The 26,888-nt window shown below is 36.6% G+C and overlaps 1 protein-coding gene across 2 annotated transcripts in view; it reads right to left on the bottom strand.

Annotated features, from left to right (window-relative positions):
* LOC145688242 (cell adhesion molecule Dscam2-like) overlaps window positions 1–26,888 on the bottom strand; it is an 802,178-nt gene that overhangs the window by 217,923 nt on the left and 557,367 nt on the right. For both annotated transcript variants that reach the window (XM_081762176.1, XM_081762175.1), the window contains exon 7: window positions 24,108–24,259. In XM_081762176.1, coding sequence (XP_081618302.1) covers window positions 24,108–24,259 — 152 coding nt within the window. The remainder of the gene's footprint in view (window positions 1–24,107; window positions 24,260–26,888) is intronic.

The following is a 26,888-nucleotide window of genomic DNA, read 5'->3' on the forward strand; positions in this document are numbered from 1 at the left end:
TAGTCAGTTTTTAGTGGCAGTGACGATACACACTTAACAACGATTGATGCGTATATTTTTAATGTATGAGTTTAAGCTCTGGGTGTTGCGCTGAAGCTGCAACCCAAAACATTTCCTGCGTACGCGCCTTTGGCGTGGGAGACCCAGGTTCGATTCCCGGCGGGAGATCATGTGGTTCGAATTCCACGTTCATCAGTATGTCCACGTCTCATATAGCCTCGCTGGTGAAAGGGACGCTAAACTAAAATCAACTCAACAACCAAAACATTTGCTGTGTGAAAGGGGAAGGTACAGTGAACGACAGTACAGGAATTTGTTGGTTCCAGAAATTTCGTGCTACTTGTAAAAATGTCGAATATCACCCAAGGTCCTACTGTCCCATTGCAACAGATTCTGAGGTCATAATACGCCATTAAGGAAAATGCATCCACCAGCACACGACAATTGCCAAACCAACTCGATATGTCGCAACCTACTATAGTGCACTACCTTTACGAACTCGGGAAAACCATCAGAAGTTGACGAATTGTTCCACATGAGTGGGCCCCTGGTCAGAGTATACGTGTACCGACATCTGCTGAAAAATCTACGTGATGCGCACTTCCTGATTTCTTCTTCTTTTTTTTTTCAAAACCCGAGTGTACAAAAACAATGATTGGGCAAGATCCAACTTCCATAATCAGTCATCAAACAGGATCATTTCGAGCATAAAATCATGCTCTGTGTGTGGTGGAACTAGTAGGAGTAACTCAGTTTGCATTCATTTCTAACGGTCGTACCATCAATGCTGACACTATAGATTAAATACTATAGTGTATGAGTAAGCAAATTATAGTATACCTTGACATGTATTTCGAATAACTGAAAACCCTTCTCAAATCCAATGTGGGAACACTTCCTGCCTCTCGAGACAAAGGGGTGTATCTCTTTGTTTTCAACTTTTCCAGGAGACAAGATTAAAGATATTATCATAAGTTTTTTTTTCTCGTTTTCTGTCAAAATTTACTTTGATCTTGTAAATTACTTACCTGACACGAAGGATATCAAACTAAATTCTAAAAGAAGACGATAGAGAAAATAATGAGAAAAGGCTTAAACTTGTCTTCTGGAAAAGTTAAGAAAACGAGACACGCCCTTTTGTCTCGAGAGGGATGACTTGTCCCACTTAGTTCTGCTGCAGATGGCCATGCAAGTCAGCATGGCATTAAGCAACTGGAATGCCGCTAATATCTGCCACTATTTATTAATCTTGTAGAATTTTAGAAAGATAGATATCTAATGATCGAAAATTAAGGAGGAACTATCTTCAATGTGAATGTCTTGAATTGTATAACCAATCACTGTGGTAAAACTTTTGTGTGTGTGTGTGTGTGTGTGTGTGTGTGTGTGCTCTCAGAAAAGAAAATGGGCTTTTGAATCAATGTGCGTGGTGTAAATTATAAGTGACACTCTTGTTTGCTCCAAATACACTCTTCGCCCGAGACACGCTCTAGTCTCAGTTCTTTGGTTTCATTCTGTTACGTGTCGCGTACATTTTCCCAATTACACTTATTGCAACCGAAACGCGTACTCAATTTACAACGTCTGTGTATTTCACTTTTTTTTTCCTTGTCTTCTTTTTTTTTCTTTTTTTTTGCGCTATCTCAGGGATTCAATTTCAGTCCCTTGTTCCTTCTTGCTGCTTTTGTCTTTTCGAATTTACCACTGCGGACTATTCTTTTGCTAAAGTTAGTTACGATACCTCTAGACTTCCTGTATGCGCTTTACTTTAGTGGAACCTTATTTGCATGTTTCTATTTCGTGCAGTTACGTATTCTCTACAGAGGTACCGAAATGGCTTCTTCCAATGTCCACTATACTGACCCATTATTTTCCATCAGAAGAGAGAAGATAAAATTCGGTGTATATATATATATATATATATATATATATATATATATATATATATATATATATATATACAGTGAAACTTGTATAAAGCGGAAAGAGACGGGTCCAAATTTTGTTTCCGTTTTGGACAGATTTCCGTTTTATACAAATCTGAAAAGAAATAGCTACAAAAATAAGACAGATGGAAATGGTTTTATAGTTTACCTTTATATTTGTTCTTGAACTCCAAAATGCAGTCTTTCATACTCTGCACACACACACACATACACCCGCAGAATATTCTGTCCAACCACCCCGATGATGCTTTAAAATCAACTTTTCCCAAAGATTTGGCAGTCGAAAGAGCTTGAGCTTGTAAGATAGGACTAGAAATTGACAAGTTTTTCGATCTGGCACTTACAAACCACTCCCATACCAGTTCGTTTATTTTCTCGTTGCCTGTTACTTTTCCTACCCGCTTCGCGTTGCCATTCCCTTCCATCCAGCACTTCAGAATTTTGTCCTTGTTTTTAAGTGTATCATAAATTTGTGTTTTTCCACACTTAAAACGGCACATGATTTCTTTCACCGAAATTTTGTCCCTTTCCTTGGATTCAATGATTTGTACTTTTTCATCCAAAGTGAGAGTCACGTGTCTTTTAGCCATTGTGTTTACGGCTAAAATAAAAACACTATAAAAACAGCTTGTTTTAACCACAGAAGAAAAAAAAACACGATACTGAACACAAACTCAGAACACTGTAGAAATGTACTTGTCTCTCACTCCACTCCCCCTCTAGTTCTGTTTTTGATGACAACTTTCTGTCATTATGCTCGAAATGCATTTGCTTAGGGCAAATTTAGTGAACCGTGAACAAGCACCAGCTGAAAATGAAGATTCTCAGATTTTGGAGAGCCACCAACACAAAGACTTGTGGACTCCAGCATTATTTTAAGACCAGGTGAAGTTCACAGGTGGAGGATTGAAAGCAAATGCAGATAGAAAAAATGGTACATGAACAATAACCTGTCAATCATCTGCTTCAGTGCTTCCGAACAGCAAAAGATCGTCATAGGAAAACGAGGTCAAATCTCTAGCGGTATTCTGTGATGCATTATTTAAAGGCAAGAACTAATGCAGGAGGGTTCACTTGTTCTATTAAGTGGCATTCCATATTGATCTCTTCACCTCTAAATAAGACACGCACAAGAGAGATGAAAGGTAACCTGTTGCAGCCTTCCACTGCGAAAAAGAGATTCCGTTTTATGCAAGCTTCCAAGGTTCCCTGGGACTATTTTTGCTTTCCGTTTCCGCGTTACGGAAGATTCCGTTTTACAGAAACTATTTGTAAAGGAATTCCCATAAGAGCTGCCGGGACTTTGAAAAATGTCCGCTATAGACAGATTTCCGTCTTATTCAAGTTCCGGTTTAAGCAAGTTTCACTGTATATATATATATATATATATATATATATATATATATATATATATATATATATGTATATTAGGGTGGTCCTTAATTATATGGAATTTTTTTTTTCGAATTTCTTGGTCCTAACCCCTAAATTGGTTCCATGTCGGACTAAATTAATCAATGAAAAAAAAATGGCTTAATTGAAAAATTTTTAACCGACCCCCAAGCGACCTAGACTTTTGAATGCAGTCATAATATATGGTATATAGCAAAAATTTGGAATAGACCCTTGTCATTTCAAAACGACTGAAGAGAAAGGGATCGTATTTTGCATAGAGGTAACGAAGGTAGATCCACACCTGAAACTGAATAGCGTCACGATGGCGGATATTTTAAAGTCGGGCATCTAGGATTCAGACCGAAGATTTCAAATAGAAATGGGGTCGTGTAACATATTGTTTTGAGGTAGCTCTTTACCACAAACACGCATCTGCTTTTATTTTACATTTATCTCTGATCATATAATAGTAATTACGTTTAAAATAACAGTTTAATATCCTTCAATATTATCTTTTCTCATAGTTTACAGAAGTATTTAAGAAGAAATACATAAAAGTAACACGAAAGCCAAAATATATGTTATTATATAATAGCACATTGCGTCCCAATGCACACCAACCTACATGAAGTATGAAAAAAATACATGATTAATATAATTAAGGTTTAAAATGACAATAATAACAAAAGCTGAAGGCTGTGAATAACTACCCATATTCTACTGCCTAATTACACAAATTTTTGTAGCACCTGGATACTTTTTCCTGTGTTCGCTGACGATCTGCAGTATGTATTGTTTCTCTTTCTCGTCCCTCGTTAGAATGCTTCTGTATTCTTGAATCAGCTTCACTCCTCTCCCTAACACATCGTTCACCAACAAAATATCTTTCAATACCTCCAACCAGCGTTGAAAGTTGACATCTTGTTTCCAAGTAGATGGACATGCTTTTAGAAAATTAGAATCTATAGAACATTTGGAGGGACATGTCTTCGGATCTTCGGAAACAGAAGTCCGAGAATTATTTTTCTTTAAAACTATTGACTTCTGCACTATTTATAGGGTAACGCTTTACTTGGTTTTGTACATCATATTCTTCTATACTCCCCATTATATTGGAAACCATTTTTTTCCATCACGTGTTGCGGTACTTCATCATCAAGGAATGCGAATGCCTCAGTTTCTAGTGACAAATACCATAAATGGTTAGTGATCTTTTTCTCATAACACAATTACTAATTTCTGAATCTATTTCCTTGTATTAGATTAATTTAGGGGACTTTTAGCCAATTGTGCAGGGAACCAAACTTGTGAGTAGATTCGGATAAGGAAAATGCATAGTCTCTTAATTCAACTCTTCTCTTTTCTCATCAGTTGGAATCTACATATTATAGCGTTTGCCATTTACTGAGCATGGCTCACAGCTCCAGGAATGTGAAATGAAACTCCCTGTGGAAGGGTGCCACCTAGCAAGGTCATAGCCATCTCATAGATCAACAAAAGATACATCAGAAACACCATAGAGAGGCATCATATCCATCTCTATTGTGTTTCTGGTGTATCTGTTGTTATATAAATTCCACTATACTAACACGGACATCTTCCGTAATATATTTTATCCCAGTCTTTGTCGATGGACGATCATGATTCCCTAAATATTTCAAACAAAACCACATCAGGACCGGAACTTGTACTGGCAGTAGTAGCACAACCCATTACTGCGTCAACACTTTTTGAAGAACTAATTCGAATATATGATATCGGCACGGTAGGTACAGTAAATCACGATCAAACTTCTTCCCGAGGTTTATGCGATTATCATTTATTCTGCCGGTGTTGCTTGCAGTTGTAACGAAGCTTAACACTTGTATTTCGGGTTTTATGCCCCATTTCTCCACTGCTTCGTAAACATCTGTAGCTTGTGCTTGTCCGGTAGATGATGGTATTGCAGGGATGCCTAATAATTGTTTCAGTGTGTTACTTGCAGCTGGGTACACACACCTTAAATAATTTGTAGATACATCTTCCTGCTTCGTCGCTCAATTACAGCACACCTGTTTGGACGTATCCTGTTTTCTCCAAAACTTGTTAAATGAGATAAATGTTTAGAAATTGGGAAACCCCATCTAAATCTAGATTTTTTTGTAGCTTGATTTACGTGATGTTGCTAATTTTCATAAAATGCGAAATATTTATTTTTCAGTGTGCAATCATACGAGCACAAACAGAGAAATGGGTGAAGTTCGAAGGTTTCATAATGTTTCTCTTCACGTTAGCTACATGTCAGCGAATACTATACAACGATATGCTTAGATAAACCGGACATCCCGTGAACGAGGGAAATTTACGAGCTGTAAATATCTATTAGTTGAGGTACACTTATGTCCAAAATTATTGTCGCATATCTATTAATATGTTGTTGTTTAATAACTAAATCGCCCGGTATTTCTTATAATGTTAGTATGTGTATAATCGGCAAAGACATGTATGTGCAAATTTCATGTCGAAAGAGCAGAAAATAAGAACAATAAAACGAAAATAAAACTTTCTTGTCTATTTAGCAACATTTTGTTCTACTCATTCCAATTTTCGTATTTAAAATTCTTTTCCTATGAAATTTGCCGCAAATATACATTTCCCGATTGTACACATAGTATAAGTATTAAAAGTAACCTTCAAAATCATTAGCAAATTATATTCTTACAAGAAGACAGTTATAGATATGCGACAGTCATGTTGGATATAAGTGTACCTAGAACAAGCAGATGTCTTGGCAAACCAAGAAGTTGATTTTATATGAGGAGCGTTTTTTTTTTTCTTCAAAACTCGATAGAGCACAAAACATTTTTTTTTACAACGATTGCATTTTTGTTCCTCTTATATCGTGGCGGACATAAATCATTGATCAGGTAATGACTACTGCTTTGAAACAAATGCAGAGTATGTGAATTGAATCTTGTATCTGTAGTTTGGTGTGAAACGAACTTCTAGACCAAAGGTTTAAGAACATCTCAGGTTATTAATATAAACTATGTCGAAGATAATTGACTTATATCATGATAAAATAAATACGAAAGACGTGTTGAAATGAAGAAAAGTAACATACAATTTTCCAAGGGGAGGCAGAGAAACCTAACGTAACCGCACAAAAGATGAATCATTTACCGAGTAGTAATCGTGATTCAGTGGTTGAGTCTGGGTGGAAGGTTAAGTGGCGCGATAGGTGAGTGGTAGGATTTCGCTGCGATCATTCATACAACTTTCCTGCGAGGATATGCATTGTCTCTGGTGCGGTTTTTGTGATGTGAGTGTGTTGAACTACGTAGTACTGGTTATTGATCTACTATTAGTGCCTTTAATTATATATATATATATATATATATATATATATATATATATATATATATATATATATATATATATATATATATATATATATATATATATATATATATATATATCGATAAACAGAAGTAATATATAGATTTGTTTATGTGTTGGAGTTGCATATACTGCATTGATATCAGTATGTCCCAGAATATTCGTACGAATACCGTGAAATTCGAAGTCGATAAGGGCACAAGATCCAGACGGCCATTAGCACTTGAAATACATAAATGGCTAAGTGAGAACAATGCACCCTTATTAGCTGAAGCAACGGCCATACAACTGCATAACGAGGACGTATTTATGACGAATAACCCAGGAATAATGAACTTCCGCCACAGTGATGGACTGAGAAGTGAAGTACGAATTATAGACGCAACCTCTGCTTTGACTCGAGTACGAGTTTTGGACGTGCCTATGGAATTACCGGATGAGGTGGTAGTGAATGCATTAAATGAATATGGAACTGTGCATAACGTTACTCACGAAAAATAACCTGCATATCTCTCATACCCTATTTATAATGGAGTGCGTATTATTTCCATGTTACTGAAAAAACATTCCATCCAAAGTGTTTTTTGACGACCAGAAAACAACGGTGATGTACCAAGGGCAACAAACAACGTGTTGGATATGTGCCTCGCCCGCACACGTCCAGTCAGTTTGCCCAAAGAGGAGAAATGCAAGACAGCCCACATCCCAATATGCTGAAGAACTCCGGATGATGGAAATATTTAAAGGAACAATGTCATCTACAAGGCGATAGGGAAATGTGCAAGTTGCTGAGACCCTCCCAGCAATGAGAGCCCCACTAAATGAACTGCCTAGATGTGATAATAGTTTGCGTTCTCTTAATGATGATGTTGCATTTCCGGCTTTATTCAAACCCGTTGATGCCTCTCATTGGCCCCCAGCATCTCCACCGATAGCGAGTGAAGTGACGCATTCTGCCATCTCTGGGCCTACTCAAGAACTACCTTCGCTAGTGCGCGCTTCTGAAACAAGTGAAATGTGTGAGTCGTCTTCCCAGCAAATAAATAAAGTTAATAGTAAAACCCACGAACAGCAATTAAGTGCCACGCATACATTGGACGAGGAAGCTGAACCGCTGCCTTTAGGTAAGAAACGAAAACCGAATCTTTCTGATTCCCCCCTTCGAGTGATGTGTGTGAAACTGTCACCGAAACTTTTAGTTAATATTTAGATACGTTCTCCATAACACCTAATGACCAAGTAGAAACAATATCATCAGTGGAAAAAGTAGAAAAAATGCCAATCAGCTGCCTGTTGAATTTACCTACTCGACAAAATAGTCCGTGCCGAGAGTCAGCTCCATAGCATCATTGTAAGTATTGTGCATCGATATGTTGATTGGCCTTGTACTTTCTTTCCCTCAGAGATTTGTCTGTCTTTATCATTTTTCTGCAGTAGCAGTATTACTGTTTCCAATAGTAATATGTCTATAACTATGCGCGGCCATTTTGTACACTCAATTTAAATGCTATATCCAACTTATCTAATCAGTGCTTACTGCAACATTTTGTAGCACAAATTCATACCGATTTTCTTCTGTTTCAAGAAGTGGATTTCCCCTCATTTTCCTTTTTACCTGCATATAATGCTATTAATAATCAAGGTGAACACTAACGACGAACTGCTATTTTGTACAAGAAAGGTATACAAGTGGACGATATAAGCTGTTTACCTTCCGGTAGGGCAATTTGTTACCGCTTCGAGGGGTTCACGATTATTAACATTTATTCACCATCTGCGACGCAAAACCGCTTACGCAGAGAACAGTTTTATAATGAGGACATAATGCCGTTGTTACCAGCATTACCGGACAAACTTATCATGGTAGGAGACTAGAATGCGGTGGAATCACCATTAGACAAGTCAGGACAATATATACCATGTAAGGCTATGTAAACTCTTATCTCACAGCTTCACCTACGCGACCTTTGGTTTTTATGTCATGCAGAATGCCAATGACGTACCGCTCCACCAGAGTACAATCACGTGTAGATAGCATTTATATATCAGAAGTATCCTGGCAAAATATTGCAAAATCGGCCATGCGCATTCCCTCTTTTTCTGATCATGTATTTATCTACTTTACCTGCAAGTTCTCACCAACTGTGAGTCGATCTCTTGGTCGCTCATATTGGAAATTGCCACCTCGACCTTTAAGCTGCCCTGATATTAGAAACTTGTTCTTTTATTAGAGGCTGTATTGGTGTAAACAACCACGCTATTACCAAAGCCTTAATCAGTGGTGGGTAGCTTAAGCTAAACATAAAATTCGTTCATTTTTTCAATGGCAAGCTCCAGAAACAAACACCGATCTTATCCATACACAGAAATATTATTACAAAATTCTGCATGACATAGGGTCACAACCGAGCATGCCGGAAACTTTTACTCATGCAACACATTAAAGCAAATTACGCCAAGTGGAACATCAACTTTTTTTCTAAGTTGTAAATCCGCACACATCTTGGTGAGCAACTAGAAAATGAAAACACCACCTTCTATCATTATATGCGTAATATGTACCGTAATACCTCCAAATATATAGATTGTCTTGATGTCGTTAGGGAGCAAACCCTCTACAATTTTGATGATATTCAAAATTAATTTGTTCGTTATTATCAGCAAATGTATGACACACCTCAGGATACGTTGATCAACATACAAGACTTCATAGATTTTCCTTTACCGCATATCCCTCCCGACGCCTTGGATTCCCTCATGCATACCTTTTCGGTCGAGGAATTGATGAATGTTTTGAAGAGATCACATAATATCTCCAGCCCTGAGCCTGATGGACGGCCTTACCTATTCTATAAGCAATATTAGGATATTGTAGGTCAAACACTACTTGCAATTATGAGTGAATTATTATACACCTCTAGTATTCCACAGAATGATATCTTGATCGTACTTCCTAAAAATCCGGACGATTTTCTCTTGAGAACTTTCGCCCTATTACGCTTCTGAATACCGAACTTAAAATACTTACCAAAATGATTGCTAGCTGCTTAAATCCGATCTGTAGTCAGCTCATCAGCCCCTATCAAGCTGCACTTAATTGTGCATATAATACGCAAGCAGCACTATCCAAACTGCAGAATATTATTTCATATTACCAGTTTAAAAGTCTCCCAGCATGCCTAGTCTCACTTGACTTTAAAAAAGCTTTTGACAGTATGACCTATCAATATATCTCTGCGGTACTTAAGGCATATGTTTTTCCTCCACCCTTCATCAGCCTCATTACTATGTTATACAAAAATGCATCCTACAAAATTCATTTAAATAGTCATTTGTCACATGCTATAGACCTTAAACGTAGTATCCGACAAGGCTGCGCACTTTGGATGTACTTGTTCAGTCTTGGACTTGACACCCTACTACAAAAAAAATTGCGAGGGATCAAGATCAACTTTTTAATGACTTTTATAAGCTTAATATACAATCATATGCAGATGATGTTACACTGAATTGCTTTGTATTGAATTTTCTCATCCTCAGAAAGCAATGAAACATGCTGAACGATATTCCTTGCTCAGTGGACAAATACTCAATACCTATAAATCTAAGCAATTATTGTTTCATAACTGGCAATGTCCGGATTCCCCACTGAACCCTTGGAACGCTCAGTTTGTCTCCGTTCTCAAAATTCTTGTTATTACATTCACAAATGATGCCAAGAATCAACAGCAGCATATATGGAATTTGATCATAACCCAAATGCATATACCAAGTCAAGCAGATAAGCCACGCGCAATTCCCTTGTATCAACGGTTATGGTATGCTAACGCTTACCTTTGCTCCAAACTTTGGTATGTGGCACAAATTTTTCCTTTAACAGAAATGTATACTAAGAAAATAGACTCCCTAGTTGAGTAGTGTCTATGGAAGGGATACCTTTTCCGAGTACGACGGCCGGTTCTGTCCCTTCCATATGCTCACGGAGGTCTCAATTTGATTAATATTCGACAGAAAACTAAGGCACTAATTTTAAAAAGCATATGTGTACAGTCTTTAAACGCACATTCACACACTGCACAGTGGTTAACGTATTGGAGAGCCAGCCTTCATGGAAATAACCCCAATATCTTACGGCATGAAAAACATTGTCTAACCTATCTTCGTGACATCATCTTAACCTGGGCATATTAGCCCCCTTGCCCCCAGAACAGGCCGGCAATACACGCATTTGTACAACATACTCTAAGAACAGCACGACAATTCAGAAACTGCTTCTATCATCATGCAACATCCACACCACAACTGGCCCGCGATTTGGCAAAATTTGAAGCATCCTCTCCTCACCAGTGAAGTGATCATTTCTGGTACCAAACAATTCATAATCTGCTCCCCAACAATGAACGCTTATATGCCATTATTCGAAATACTACTGACTTATGTCTTATTTGCAGACATAGAGATACCTTACATCATTGCCTTTTGGAATGTTAAGTGCTGGACCAATTTGGAACCAACTTATTGCTTCGCTGGCACTCATCTGCCGCAAAACTAAACAGTATTTTACGGCGAACATTTTTCTTTTCCCTGAATATCAATGGTTTCCGCCATCTCGGAACACAGCTGTCACATGGCTCCTTGGTACAACTCTCTACTATCTGCTTCACACTAGACCTCACTGCACAGCAATTGGATATTTTGTTTACTTGCAACGTTCCCGGTGGAAACTAAGGCGTCGGGTGGAGGAAAACAAATGTTTTGCGAATTTTTTACATGTGATATTTTATTAGTAGAAAACTTTTTTCCTTGCTTGATTACACAATGTCTTTCCTATTTTTTTCTCGCCTAGTAGTTTAAACTTATTACTACAATGTTTGACACAATGTATTTCTATATAATACTCATGTATAGATTACAGATTTATATTTATGTACAGCTTTAAAATTCATTATTCTTATGTAGTATTGTAACCTGAACTGTGTATTTTCAGAACATCATGAATAAATGAAAAAAAGTTTTAAAAAAGTGGTCAAGGCGCTTGACCAGTAATCTGCCATTTCTTGGATCGAATCTCCGTCAGGGAGGTATTTTTTCTTACGTCCTAATTCTTACTTAATTTAGAATGTTTCGTGGCGATGACACGTTTTATTATCTTCACTTGAAGCATCAAATCTTCAGGAATAATAATAAACTTAATAATAATTATTATTATCTCGTAGGTCAAAAGCTAGGAGCCAATTATCGCTCAGGTCATAACATTACAAGCAGAAAAGCGACATTTGGCAACAAGATTTCGGTTTTATTAATGTTGCTCACGAGAAGAGGAATTTCTCATCTGGCTTTTAAAATAAACAAAATAACATGAGAATTAACATCTTACATTCGAGACGGGACAAGGCTAACTCAAATTATCATCTCGCTTTGGAAATGAAAATCGGAACGAGACGAAAAGTATCGTAAAGATTTCTCGTCTTGTCTCGATTCTCGAAATAGTGTATGTCCATTCATTAAGTAACAATTGTTCTGTAGACTGAATCTTATAGGCTATATGCTATTTTGTTACTTTGTATTTCAGAGCTCATTGAATTATGGTCTGCGTATGTATTTTTGTAGCAGCTTTTATAATTACCTTTGTATATCCTAAAAAATAATTTAATATATGTCTTACTGTTGAATGATATTCAGTTATTTTTACTACAGTTATTTTCCTTAAAGCTTACAGTAAAATATTTTCTACATTATTATTAGTGAATATTTGAGACTTCAATATTACGTCCTATTAAAATGCAAATAAACATATTGAAGTTAAGAACAAAATGAAAAAGAATTTTTGCGACCCTCTATCAGGATGAATTGCTTATAAGAGATACTTTGTAAGGAAAAGAAGGGGGAAAGGTGTCAGCTCTTTGGCAATATGAAAATCGAACCTTCGGATGCCTTAAAATAAACTAAGTAGGATTTGTTTATATCACGATACATAGTAACGCAATTTCCTTTGGTAACTGACTTTGGATTATGTATGCGTTGTATTGACATTTTTAACAAAATATATTTATACTTACAAATATAAAAGAGAATAGTTCATATTTACACATTTTGGTTGGACAGATATATGGAAGTGTTGGAAATGGCGAACGAAAATCTTGTTATTATTTATATTAACAGTGGAAGAACGTAGAAACAATTCCACAATGAAACAATAATGTTTCAGACACATATATGATTCATACCTTATACACTCATGAATTGTTTGCTAAACACGTTACGTTTTCAGAAAGTACGAATCGAGATTGTAGACTGTGACGTCATGTTGTCAGTATTTCCCCTGTGAAGGGAGTCATTCCATCTCTAACTTGTAAGAGCGAGAGAAATTGACTAATTTTCATGTTATTATACGTCAGAAATTTCAATATTGTAAATTTTAAAATATTTCTTAATATCCTCGGCAAAAATCGCATAGCGGACCCCTTAATTACAAAACGAATGCTCAAGCCACTACCCTAAGACTAATCTTGCAAGTAAAAGTCCAAAAACACCCGTGTATGTAGCAAATTGCAAACGTTTACGATTCCAATGTTTTATTAACGATGAAACGCTTATTTCGGTCATGATAAAATACTATAGACCAGACAATTCAAATTAAAAAAAAAAAAAACTTACAAACAGACTAGAACATAAAGAAGAAAGTGGTTTTAAGAGTAATTCGAATCATTAACTGGAACCTGGTTGCTCAGACCATTTTTTTCTGATTAACTGGAAGAATCTCCGGAACTTATCTCTATTATAATAGGTTATTCTCGTTTTACAGTTATTTATAGTAACCTTGAAAGACTGGGACAGGAACACAGATACATCGAGAAAATTCAATATTTCAAAGGCTCTCCCAAAGGGAGTCGAAACTGAGACCCCGCCTACTAAACTATCTGAGGATGGGTACCTGGTTCGTTCCCAAGGCAAGTAAGTTTGAGACGGAGAACACCATGCTCGTGGGTTTTCTCGGGACACTCCGACTTTCCCATTCTACCAATTTGTCCATCATAATTAACTTGGTTTAATCATAGTCTTCCTCAACCTAACAGGCATAATTATGGGGCATTAAACGTAAAGATTACATTTTCAAGCTTTTAACCCAAACGAATTCGAGCCAAAAAACAGTTGTATTTTCTATTGCTCACTAACGTATTTTCACTATATATATAGAAAAATATGGAGAATCGTAATTCCATTCAAAAGTGAAACAGCAGACTCATAATACCTTAACCTAAAACGAAACCATTTTTGAACTTTCCCAAAATATATACGGATATTCTGAAAAGTGGCAACAAAATGTCTGTTAGAAAAAAAAATGAACCAAATTACGGTTCGTTTTCTGAAATAAACTGCCACATTCTGTTTTAAGCTTAAACCGAACCCAAACCAGTCAACCGAGGAGAGGTGGTGTGGGCTACTGAAAATTTACGCACGACCCACTGACCCACCGTGACCGACTGTGAAAAATGACCCACAATGACCCACCATCCACCGTGTCATATTCCGACCCACCACCCATCATCAACCAGTGAACCACCAAAACAGATCATCAACTCTGACAGATGATCCACGGCCTCTCTCTACCGAAAGAGTTTAAACTTGTAGTAAAACCAGGTTGTGAAATTCTAACTAATCAGAGTTTGAATTTCTGCTTTCAATCGCTCATGCACCGCTCTGCTACAATAGCGATGGACCTGACCTTTACGATATAAAATAGTAAAGTGTTTGTCATTGGTAAAATTACGATGAATTTCAATTAAATTATACTGGTCTATTTATTTCCTTCTTGAATTGTCGATACTTTTCAGTGGAAAACTTATGAAATGTTTAAAGTCCGAAATGAAGGTAAGTAAGTTCGTTCCCAAGGCAAGTAAGCTTGAGATTTACAACATCGTGCTCGTGGGTTTTCCCAAGATACCCCCGTAAATGTGTCCGAAACGTTTCCCATAGTTTTGGAGGAATGGGCCTTTTAAAGTTCAGTTTTTCATGTTTTCAGCAGCCTATAACTCCGAAAGGAAGCATTTGTGCACCCAGGTTAGTCTATACTTTTTACGTTATATTGGAATAACGTCAGGAATCAAAACCCAAACGTTGTCTTTGCTGTTTTGGAACACAACATATATATATATATATATATATATATATATATATATATATATATATATATATATATATATATATATGTTGTGTTCCAAAACAGCAAAGACAACGTTATAGGGTGTTAATGATCTATACCGACAAAATCTAAGAGGTGATTCCTCACATTAAAATATGCGATAAGTTCAAATGGACCTATGACGAAAAGTCCATAGTTTCAGAGCAAGTGCTGTCCAAAATGGCGAAAGAGCCAAATTTCAACAGGCCCTATTTCGAATTCCAGAAACTGTGGATGGTGGTCCTTATCGGTGTAAAGGAAGCCATGTATATGCAATCCAGAAATATATATTTCCTAAATTTTCAATAGGTATACAGGGTATTCCTTACAGGGTGTAATTCGAAAATATACTCTGAATAGAGTTTTCAAATTTACCCTCATTTCAAGGAGGGTCCAAAGTAGACAGAAGGTAATCCTTGACAACAATGGACATCCAATGCTTCGGAGGGAAGTCGGAAGTGTTAGGAACCGGCAGCTCCATGTTTTTTTTTTGTGTGTGTGTGTGTGTTCGGAATAATGTGTGATGGGATGTATTTCGTCACGGTTTATTTCATGTTTTCTTCACTTATAAGCGTGAACGAAAGCATCTCAGCATGTTTTTTCCCGAGTACGAGAGACCGTGTTGCTAACGATCCTTAACACTTGCAACATCATGTCAAAGGATTTCATGTTCACTGCTATCATTGCTTATCGATTGCCTACTTTGGACCAATCATAAAATCAGAGCATATCTCAAAATTCGGTGGATGGCATATCTGGGAATTTCACACTGTATGGAATACTCTGTACACAATCTGAAAATTGATGGCATATACATTTTTGGATTGTGTATGCGTGACTTCCTTTACGCTGATAAGGACAACCATCCACAGTTTCTGGAATTCTAAATATCACCTCTAGAAATTTGGCTTTTTAGTGATTTCGGATAGCCCTAGCTCTGAAGCTATGCACTTTTCTCCACAGGTGTATATGAACTTTTTCTGTTATTTTGACATAAGGAAACACCCTAGAGTTAGTTGCTAGAGCTCAATATATATATATATATATATATATATATATATATATATATATATATATATATATATATGGGCGGAATGAGCGGACTATAGGGGTTTTATCTAAAAATTTGAACTACGTAATGGCAGTTGATTTCACGAGACAATAGTAGCATCAACTACAATATTGGTACTATACGTCTTCCATCACAGTTAGAGTGGGCCAGTGGGTCGTGGGTCAACAGCATATGACCCACAGCGACGCACCTCCCACTATGATTCACTGCGTTCCACCACTCACTATAACCCACTCTGAACACGCGACCCACTCCGGTCACTGTATTTTAGACAACATCTTCTGACAACATATTTTTTTCACCCTCCACTTTAACCATAGAAACTAAAACACGTTTGTGATTGGTTGCAGTTTGCGAATGTCCAAACTTTCTGGTATATGTATTGTGTATTATAGTAGTAATAGAACAAACGTGTAACTTTGTTGTAATTGAAGAAGGAGAACATTGAAGAATCAGTTGAGATTAAATTTATATCATGGCACTAAAGGTGGAACAAAACGAGCCCTGCGGGGCTTCTAACCCATTCCTACTGCTACTACTACTTATACAGTGCACAGCAAATAAGTGAAAGCAGAATTCCACTCAAGAAAGTTAAAAATATTTTGTTATTCGAGACGATGAACATGCACTAAGGATTAGTATGGTATTCTATTTCCACATAGCACTGTTCATTGTGGTTGCTCGTGCATTTCTATGTATTTTTAGTCATGCATTGAGTTACTTTCTAAATTTACACGTTTTTCAATAATATCCCTCTCATATATAAAAGAAGACTACCCTTTGTATATATATATATATATATATATATATATATATTAGGGATGGCCAAAATTTTCCGGAATCCGGAATCGGAAAATTTACTTTCCGGAATTCAAAAAAATCCCGGAATTTGCAAAAAATCCGGAATTCGGAAAAAATCCGGATTTCGGAAAAATTCCGGAATTCAGAAAAAATCCGGAATTCGGAAAAAAAATCCGGAATTCAGAAAAAATCCGGAATTCGGAAAAAATTCCGGAATTCGGAAAAAATCCGGATTTTAGAAAAAATACGGAATTCAGAAAAAGTCCGGAATTCGGAAAAAATCCGGAATTCAGAAAAAATCCGGAATTCAGAAAAAATCCGGAATTCGGAAAAATTCCGGAATTCAGATAAATTCCGACATTCGGAAAAAATCCGGAATTTAGAAAAAAATCGGAATTTTTCCGATTTTACTTTTCGGATTCCGGAAAGTAAAAATTCTGGAATTGGCCATCCCTAGCTAGTAGCTGGTAAAAGAGAAACACAATAATGAATATATAATACTGTATTAGTTTCGTGTAGTTGGATATGTCTTTATCACTTACGTAGACAATTGCTACTGCAGTTATTTACTGCTTTATGAGGAAGGTCTTATTTTCACACACAAAAAAGTCGCCGGTATGTCTCAAACATTATCGCGTTCCCACCTGCAGCAGCTCCAAAGCACTGCAAACTACTTTTTAACCAGGCGAAAGGCAGTGAAGGAAAAGAAATCTCAACAAATATTCTAATAACATTCGCTTATTGTCAACATACCTACAGTGAGCGAAGAAAGTGTTCGTACATCGTGCATAATTTATATTGGAAAGAGCTAGCATGAGAACGGGAGGTGGAAAATATATATATAACCAGAATTAAGACTACACATTCATACATTATATTTCTATATACAAGAGAAAGGCCAAACAAATACAATCACTGTTTTGTTCAGAAGAAAGAGAGAATTCCTTTTTTGTAAATGCAAAAAGTCACCGTACACTTATGCTTGAATTAATGCTTATAAAGTATATTACGTTATTTAATATTTTGTGGGATTACCCTGTGCGTTAATGATAGTCTGTAGTCTTCGTGGCATTGATTTCACCTGTAGTAGTTCGTAGTTCTGTAGCTTCGGGACTGATTATGTTCCATTCTTCTTGAATAGCTTTTCTCAGGCCTTCTTTAGTAGAGAAGCTGTGCCTTCTGATTCTTGTCTCCAGAACAGACCATAGACGTTCTATGGGGTTCATGTCTGGGGATTGGGGAGGTGTGCGAAGCTGTTTCAAGGTATTATAGAGTAGCCACAATCGAGTATTTTCCGCTGTAATTGTTTTCTGCGCACTATTATGGAGATGTTCCTTTATTATGCTAATATACACTTTGTGGATCATCACTCCATCGATAAAGTGGAGACGACCCACTCCTGAGGCACTCATACAACCCCAGACGAGCACGGACCCTCCTCCGTGCCTTACTTTAGGGACGAGATTTTGAGGATTCATCTCTGCATTCACCTTGCGCCATACCATACGCCTCCCATTGGATTCGATAAGATTAAATTTACTTTCGTCCGAAAATATGACCCTATTCCAGAAAGAAGCCTGATCCCTTATCTTTATACTCTTTTTCAAACTTTAGTCTCTTTATATGATTTGCCTTGTTCACCATTAACATTTTCCTGGCTATCCGACCATGATACCCTGCAAATATTCCGCACTGTACTGGCTGATACTTTAACACCGCGTGTTTCCAGATCCGTTGCCAATTGCACAGCACTACTTTTCGGAACCTTTTTTCTTTCCCTAATAATGTAACGTTTATCTTGTTCACTTAACACTCTTGGTCTTCCAGTTTTTTTTTTCTTTCTTCACAGTGATAGAAACATTATACATCGCAATTATTGTTTGTACTGTTGAACGAGGCCTGTCTACAAGGTTTGCTATCTTTCTCAAATACGTACCTTTCTTATGCCATTTAATAATTACTTTTCTTGTCTCCTCATTTGTTTCTGTTCGGTTGCTTCCCATTTTGACAGCCCACCGTGCAGTTTTTTCACTCCTATTCACAACTAAACTCATTCTGTTATTCGTCAAGCTATACAGAGGTGTATACTCAGGTGAATACTAGTGAACCCCAGTTGTAGTATCTTTGTTTCGTATTCGTACGTCAGGTGTACGATCTCTTTTTGCGTCTACTCTATACACTTTCTACGGAATTTATTTACTTTCTGACCATTAAACTTGTCTTTGTGGTTCTTTATTGATATATTCATAAAGCTTAGTTTTCATTATTCATATTGTGTGTGTTCTTACACTTCTTAAATTTTCTGTTTCTTTTTCGCAGGCATTCTTGTTTCAATAGCATAGGTGTACGAACACTTTCTGCGCTCACTGTATGTACAGTAAATACAAATTTACAATTTTTGACTTTACGAAGTATACAATGTAATTGTTCAATAATTAACATAAGCAGGCATTCATTAGTTTATATTAATATAATAATTAATAAAACTAATAAGCGGGTGATTGATGACTCAGTGGTAGAGTTTTCATCTATGATATTCTAACCCAGGACATGTGGTTTTTTGATGGCTAATTTTGTGTTCGAAAATTTTTCCGGTGGTAGGCCTACTCTTGGTTCCCTTTCTTATATTTGTTCCATCATCACTCGTTAACGAATTTAGTTTATCAAAACTCTATAGCCATATATTCATTCTGTCCGTCAGTGAAACAAACAGTCTCAAGAATTATCTGATGGATTACCATCAATTTTGGCCACGATGTACAGAGTCAATAGTTAAGAATCGAGTTCCCTGAAGAATATAATATTCAAACCGGAAGCGGTACAAATCAACTATTTCCGGTTTTAACGTTAATCATTATATAGTAAATATGGTAATAGATAGCGAGAAGCGGTTTCCAGTAATCGACATAGACTATATAACATGCATGTAGATAGAATGTTACCCAATTTGTGCATCTGCTGAAAATAATGAGCTGAGGTATTTAGAGAGCATTTTCCGCTTTAGAAAATGTGTGCTTGGTAAAGAATGTAGAGAATTAGTTGAGTTTGGCACGTAGCTAAAATGTGGTAATAGGAAGGGGGGGTCTGTCTCGAAATACTGTGGTTATTTCTAGGGGCTCAATCATTCTAAACTATTTTATTGGCAACATATATTGGTTCGTTTAGCCAAGATTTCTAATGGAGGGATGATATGGAATACTGTGGTTACACACCAGAGGCTCGATCAATCTAAATATTTTACTGACAACATACCCATATTGATTGGTTAGGACAATAAAATGAGAAAATATTAGTAAGTATTTTAATAAGAAGCTATGAAGAAATCTCGAGTAAAAAAATATAAAAAAAAGTATTGAAAAAGATATAGTCTTCCGAGGTCATTCGAACGGTGTCGAGAATTTTGCGTCTGGGAAATTTGCGCCCTACCTCGAAAACAGGGAAAATTGCGCCTGCGATTTACCTCCGCCGGAAAGTTTGAGCCCTGCGAAATGAAAGAACCTATTGGAGCTTACGCATTTGCTCGGAGGGGCTGACATTACAGCATAAACAATCCTCCCCCCACAACCATGTCATTTGTGATTTATTTTCATTGTGGCTATATAAGGGGAGAATAAACTTCAATATAAGCCAAAAGAACACAACGGATCAACGCAATCACTGCTTCTTCCAGAGATGATTTTGGGGGAACACTGGCCTCCCCAGAGCTCTCAGAGTGCCCCCTCGGAGGAGACCAAAATAATACGTCTACAATATAATAATAAATAGAATAGTACCAGCAGTGACCCCCCCCCTCCGGAATACTAAGTGTGCCCCCCGGAACATTTTTTCTTAAAGAACGACTGAACGCAATTGTGTGTTTGAAGTGTAATTCCAGCAAGTAAACACACTGTACATAGTTTTCTTGATAATATTACTGAACTGATTTTACATTCACTTTACATTTTCTTTTCTATATTTTGTGTCCTGAAAAGGCAAACAACTCGCAAGGATTGTGAACAGAGATATCTGGGTAGAGCCAAACAGCCTTTTGTAGATTAAATTATACTCTTTGATTATATTAATAAATAATTATATATCAGTCATTTATACTTTTATTGTAAATTTTGTAGTATAATGAAAAATTGTATTTGTATGGATTGCTCTTTAGTGAACTAAAATTGTATTTTTTTCATTTGTTCGGAATATTATAACGGATGGAGTAACTCACTGAGACGATGAGAGGCAAGCCTAGTTCAAATGTGAGTGGAAGTTGCTTTGCACAATACAAAAATAAGTTAAGTTGTAGGGCGCTAACATCCCAGTGCAAATATATAGCCGGCGCATTTTCCCCTCTTTTTGGGGTAGGGCGCAAACATCCCAGTGCAAATATATTGCGAGCGCATTTTTTCCTATTTTTGTGGTAGGGCGCAAATTTCCCGGACGCAAAATTCTCGCATTCAAGGAAAATATAATGTCCGTGAAGTTGACAAGCCACTTATGTCAGACTCCAATTTCGACTTTAAACGTCGCTAGTGCTATGTTAGTGTTCGATAGTGACGCAAATCGTTAGTACTCCACAGATAACGTGTGCTTTTTAAATAATGGATATAAGTCTTCTAACTGCATGCCAACACGCCCACTTCTAAGAATCATCTCAAAAATGAGGTTAACCGTTAGAGTAAGTAAGTGCTCATTAGTGCCATTAACATGAGCGTTAATGCCTCCATCGTACGGCGCTTTGAGTAATAAAAACGCAACGCTCTTTGCTAGAGTCTCAACGCGTCCCTATATTCTCGCGAACATTCTGACATGCGCAAGTGAGTTACTTTTTTTTTTTTGCAACTAATGTTTATCTGTTATTGTTTATTGTTTATTGCTAGTCTGCAGAGTAGTCCTTACATTAATATGCCATTGTCCTTGATAATCATTGCGTATTTACAAGCAGTTTGTTATTACTGTTAGAAGATATCAAAAAACAACAGATAAAATCTACTACTTAACGGTTCATATTTTTCTTTTACAGTACATAAACGATTAATAATAATAATAATAATAATAATAATAATAATAATAATAATAATAATAATAATAATAATAATAATAATAATAATAATAATAATAAGACTATTCCAGCATAAAAGTTATCAATTGCATCACACTGGCAACAAGCGACGCATATTTTAACTTCACAAAAATTCGTTTCTCACGATTTTCTGGAAAACTACGTATGATAACATCTCCATTATGTCAAGTTGTTTATCTCAGTGTGATATATGTATTACCTCTGGACAATATCACAGTAAAACAAAAATTAAATATTAGGAGTACATCGTACTTTTGGATTACATCTCATTAACCATGGGAAGATTGAGTAGTGTATACTTTAGGATGTAAGTTTCAGCTTAACTTGCATCATACATTCTTAGGATTACAAAAATGAAATTTGTTCGTTTGCATTTGAACAAAATTCTCAGGATTACAAAAAGAAAAAATAATTTTTCCGAATTCCGGATTTTTTCTGAATTCAGGATTTTTTCCTAATTCCGGATTTTTTTCCGAAATCCGGAATTTTTCCTAATTCCGGATTTTTTCCCAAATTCGGATTTTTTCCGAATTCCGGAATTTTTCTGAATTCCGGAAGTTTTCCGAATTCCGGATTTTTTCTGAATTCCGGAATTTTTCCGAAATCCGGAATTTTTCTGAATTCCGGAATTTTTCCGAATATCGGATTTTTTTGAATTCCGGATTTTTTGCGAAATCCGGATTTTTTCCGAATTCCGGAATTTTTCTGAATTCCGGAATTTTTCTGAATTCCGGAATTTTTCTGAATTCCGGAATTTTTTCGAATTCCGGATTTTTCTGAATTCCGAAATTTTTCCGAAATCCGGAATTTTTCTGAATTCCGGAATTTTTCCGAATTTCGGATTTTTTTTGAATTCCGGAATTTTTCCGAAATGCGGAATTTTGCCGAATTCCGGAATTTTCCGATTTTACTTTCCGGATTCCGGAAAGTAAAAATTCCGGAATTGGCCATCCCTAATATATATATATATATCTATATATATAAAAGAGAACGCACAAATCCTTTGTGAACTCATCACGCTAATACGGCTGAACCAATTTCTTTCATTTTTGGGGGGTTATTAGGATTTGGACCCTAGATGGTTTTTATCATATCACTTTAATTTTTAATTACCAGTGTCTTGAGATAATTGACCATTCAAGTGTCCATACGTACAAATCCTTTGTTATTAGTTCATCATAGGTAAAAATAAACGTATTTATATGCAACCCGCATGACCATGTGACTCGGAGGGTTAACATAAATGACAGGCGATATAATGTTAACATTTACTGGAATCTACTATGGTTTTTATCATATCACTTGAAAGCGAAAAAGTAAAAATTATCTAATTAACAAGGTTTATTGCGTTCCGGGGTGACCGCAGCGAAGCGGGGTGAACGCTGCTAGTATATATATATATATATATATATATATATATATATATATATATATACATTAAACTTCTACAATACGAGTTGCAACGTTGTTAGGCATCGAATGCTAACAAGTATTTCCCGGAAATTAATCTATTGGGTTGATGCATAAGTTCGTGTGGTTCTTATAGTTTATATCTTACTCTGATGTTCTGTTAGTTCAAATACAAATACTACATATACATAACGTTAACATATTCTACGAGTGTAACAATATATTGTATACATTTTACTAACATATTCTACGAGTGTAACAATATATTGTATACATTTTACTATCACTAATATTAACTCACAACCACTCAGTGATGTATTCACCTACACTTCTATGACCTTCTGCCAACGTTCAGGTAGCAGTTCAATACCTCGCCTGTAGAGCTGTTTTAGTTTTGACTGAGAAAAAAAATATGTTAGTCGTTGATCAAGAGAAGCTTTTCTGTGCTGTTCTTTCAGTAATTGCTTCATTTCCGTACATTGCAAAAATTGTTCTTGCAGCTTCTGCTGCACTGGATCCTTGGTTAAACTCGAAGAGTAAAATGTGACGGAAAGAGTAAAATGTGATCACTTTTCTCAACTTGACATTCTATATTAGTTTGTCTGAAATATATACAACAATACGTTCACAATCAAGAAAACTTGTGTTTCAAAACACACAAACTCCGAACTACGGTGAAATAATGGAATTACGATAAACAGTCGCTTCACACCACATTGTTGCCAACCTAAAAGAAAACCGCACGCACTTATGCATCGACCCAATATTTTGTATTTCCTCGTTTACATTTTTTCTTGCTACTGTCTCTACCTGTATATTACTGTCATTGTTGACGATACGTGAAAACAGGTTTACACTTACCGTAAATATTAAGTCTTGCAGAATGCTTCGTAGATCCTACCCTGTTGGTTGCTTTACATTCGTACTCTCCACCATCCTCTACTTGAACGGCAGATATGTTGACGTGGCTAATTACGTCACCGTGGACAGTGACGTATTGGCCAATTAGAAATCTGGAAATAAATGAAAAAAAATAAATATATAAAATCTCAAATTAAGAAAATTATATTTAGAATCTGTAATATTGCAATAAATATTTTCATCTAATTTGCAAGCTATTTTTAAAATAAAACTTATTCTTAGGTACAAACAACCAGATATAAATCTGGACAAATCTTTGACTTAAGTCTATGCGTTTTGCAATAAAGTTTGCCAATGAAAGTTTGAGGCTTAATTTGGGGTGTTATTGTTATATTTGTTTCGCATCATTAAATTCACATAAAAGTACACTACTTGGAGATTATTGTTTCTGTTGTTCACACATAGTAAATCGCTGAGCAAAATTGTTAGAATTTTTATTTTCTAAAATATATATATATATAATGAACACTCCCTGTTCGTCTAGTGTAGTGATCGCCAAACCAGCGATCGCGAGCTACTAGTAGTTCTCGAGGACATTTTCGGTATATCACGTTAACACACCGTTTGGCTAACCTTGATTCCTCCGCTGAGCTGGCGCTAACGACAGGAGGCACTGACGACAACAACTGCTTCTTTCTCCCACATAACTGTCATTGTCAACTTCATCTCACAGTTGATTGTACACGCGTGGGGATGCGCACGTTATGTTTTTTTTTTCTGTGTATATTAGACATTTGCTAACTTGGGTATTTTGGTTTCATATTTATAGAAATGCAAGTTTATAGACAATAAGCATGTGCAAGATTTATATATAAAAAAAATAAGTTGGTAGCTCTTTTGGCTGGTAGCTCACAGTAGGATTTAAAAGTGGTACGGTAGCTCAGAAACTTCATAAGTTTGGCGATCACTGGTCTAGTGGCTAGGACGCGTGACCTTGGTGCGTGGGGTCAGAAATTCTATTCCCGGTGCAAAAATCTTGAAATTTGTACACATTGCGTTTCAGTTTCCATCTTAAATTGTAAGTCAATGTCTCATATAGCCTTGGTTCTGACAAGGGTCTCTAAACTTCAACAAAGCAACCAAATTCCGATTTATATATATACGTCCTTTTGTCTGCAGTGAAGTCATATTGAACGATTCTTTTCAGTTTGAAAGGGGAATCTGAACCAATATATTAATGCGATCAATGCTCTCTCATTGAGAATCGAACCCCGAACTTTGTTCACCAAAGTCACGTGCTATAACAACTAATCCAAGGAAGAAATTTCAGGTTAAATAGTTACTGCTCGTTGTCATTAATGATGATCGATTAACGTTACTTTAAAAAAAAATCTCTTTAGTTTTCCTCTCTACTTGCTCTCTAGGATTACAAAAACTCCACTTCGGTTAAGACTGATCTCTTCTCCATTTCTGGTCACGAAGTAGCTGATAATAGAATTTGCTTCCGAAGAGAGATATAAAGCTACGATACATTTTAGATGGAAAAAAAGAGATTGGACTGATCCACCTCTACTTTTACCAAGGGAATTACAAGATGCTCCCTTAAACAACCGATGATTATAACTGAGATAACAATATAAAACTGTTAATGCTTAGTATGTTCATTGCCTTTAAAATTCTCATAACAAACTTCAGCTGTATTAAGATATCAATATTTCAAACAAAAGACGTTTGACACATGAACAATTTTTCATTCTGCAAGTTTCACTGAAGTGAGTACACATACATGTCCAAATTTCAGCAAATTATTATTTCTCTTAGAACAGGCAATAAAAGTCTAAATCAATACATACATGACAAATCACCGTTCCGGATATGTACAGGGTGTTCCGGAATGCTCCAATAGATGCAAGGTGCCACTTATATAGGAACAGGCCCGAAACCAGTTACAGAGGTTTCGGGGGCCATGAATGTATTGGGTGATGGGGCCGACCAAGTCATTAAAAATTCTCTTACAAATGTCTAAATTGTGCATTTTGTATTGAGGTCTGGAGGGACCACGAAAAGTTTAAAGGGAAGACCCTTAGCCCCCCTCTGGTTGCGAGCCTGTATAGGAAACGATGGATTTTACGTTTGAGACTATCTCAGAGCTGTTTGTTCGTCGCCTGCCGATAATGTTAACGATCTGTTAAAGAAAGAAACACATCGTTCGAAGCTGCTACATATTCAAACAAAGCGAGCTGTCTTCAAGCTAGAGGTTTGCACGGGCTCGGGCCAAGCCCACGGGCCGGACTCGAGCCTACAATGCATGCCTCACTTCGGGCCCGGGCCCTGCTCAGGCAGTAAATTTTTAAATATACAACCATATTTCTCTTGCCTTTTCGGGCTTAAGTTTGTAAATATACTGTACAAGAATATTTATTGGACCATACCTTCTGGAAAACTTTTAAAGCACAACTTCAAAATTAAACCTCTAATTGATGTAAATGAAAATACAATTTTGCGTTAATTATTAAGTTTCTGTAATTCGGGCTTATTTCGGGTTAATTTGATTGTCACACGAGCTCGGGTCGGGCTCAGGCCTAAATGCTAAAACATTTCGGACTCGGGTTGGGCCTCCCATTATAAATTCACGGGCAGGGACGGGCCAGGGCTAAAAATTCCGGCCCGTGCAGACCTCTACTTCAAGCATGTGGGTGCATCCATGATGCGTCGCGGGGGCGCGGTGGCTCAGTGGTAGAGCGTTCACCTCTGGTGCTTGGGGTCCCGGGTTCGATCCCA

The sequence above is a fragment of the Thermobia domestica genome, chromosome 6, assembly GCF_964235325.1.
Source record: "Thermobia domestica chromosome 6, izTheDome1.hap1.1, whole genome shotgun sequence".
NCBI lineage: Eukaryota > Metazoa > Arthropoda > Insecta > Zygentoma > Lepismatidae > Thermobia > Thermobia domestica.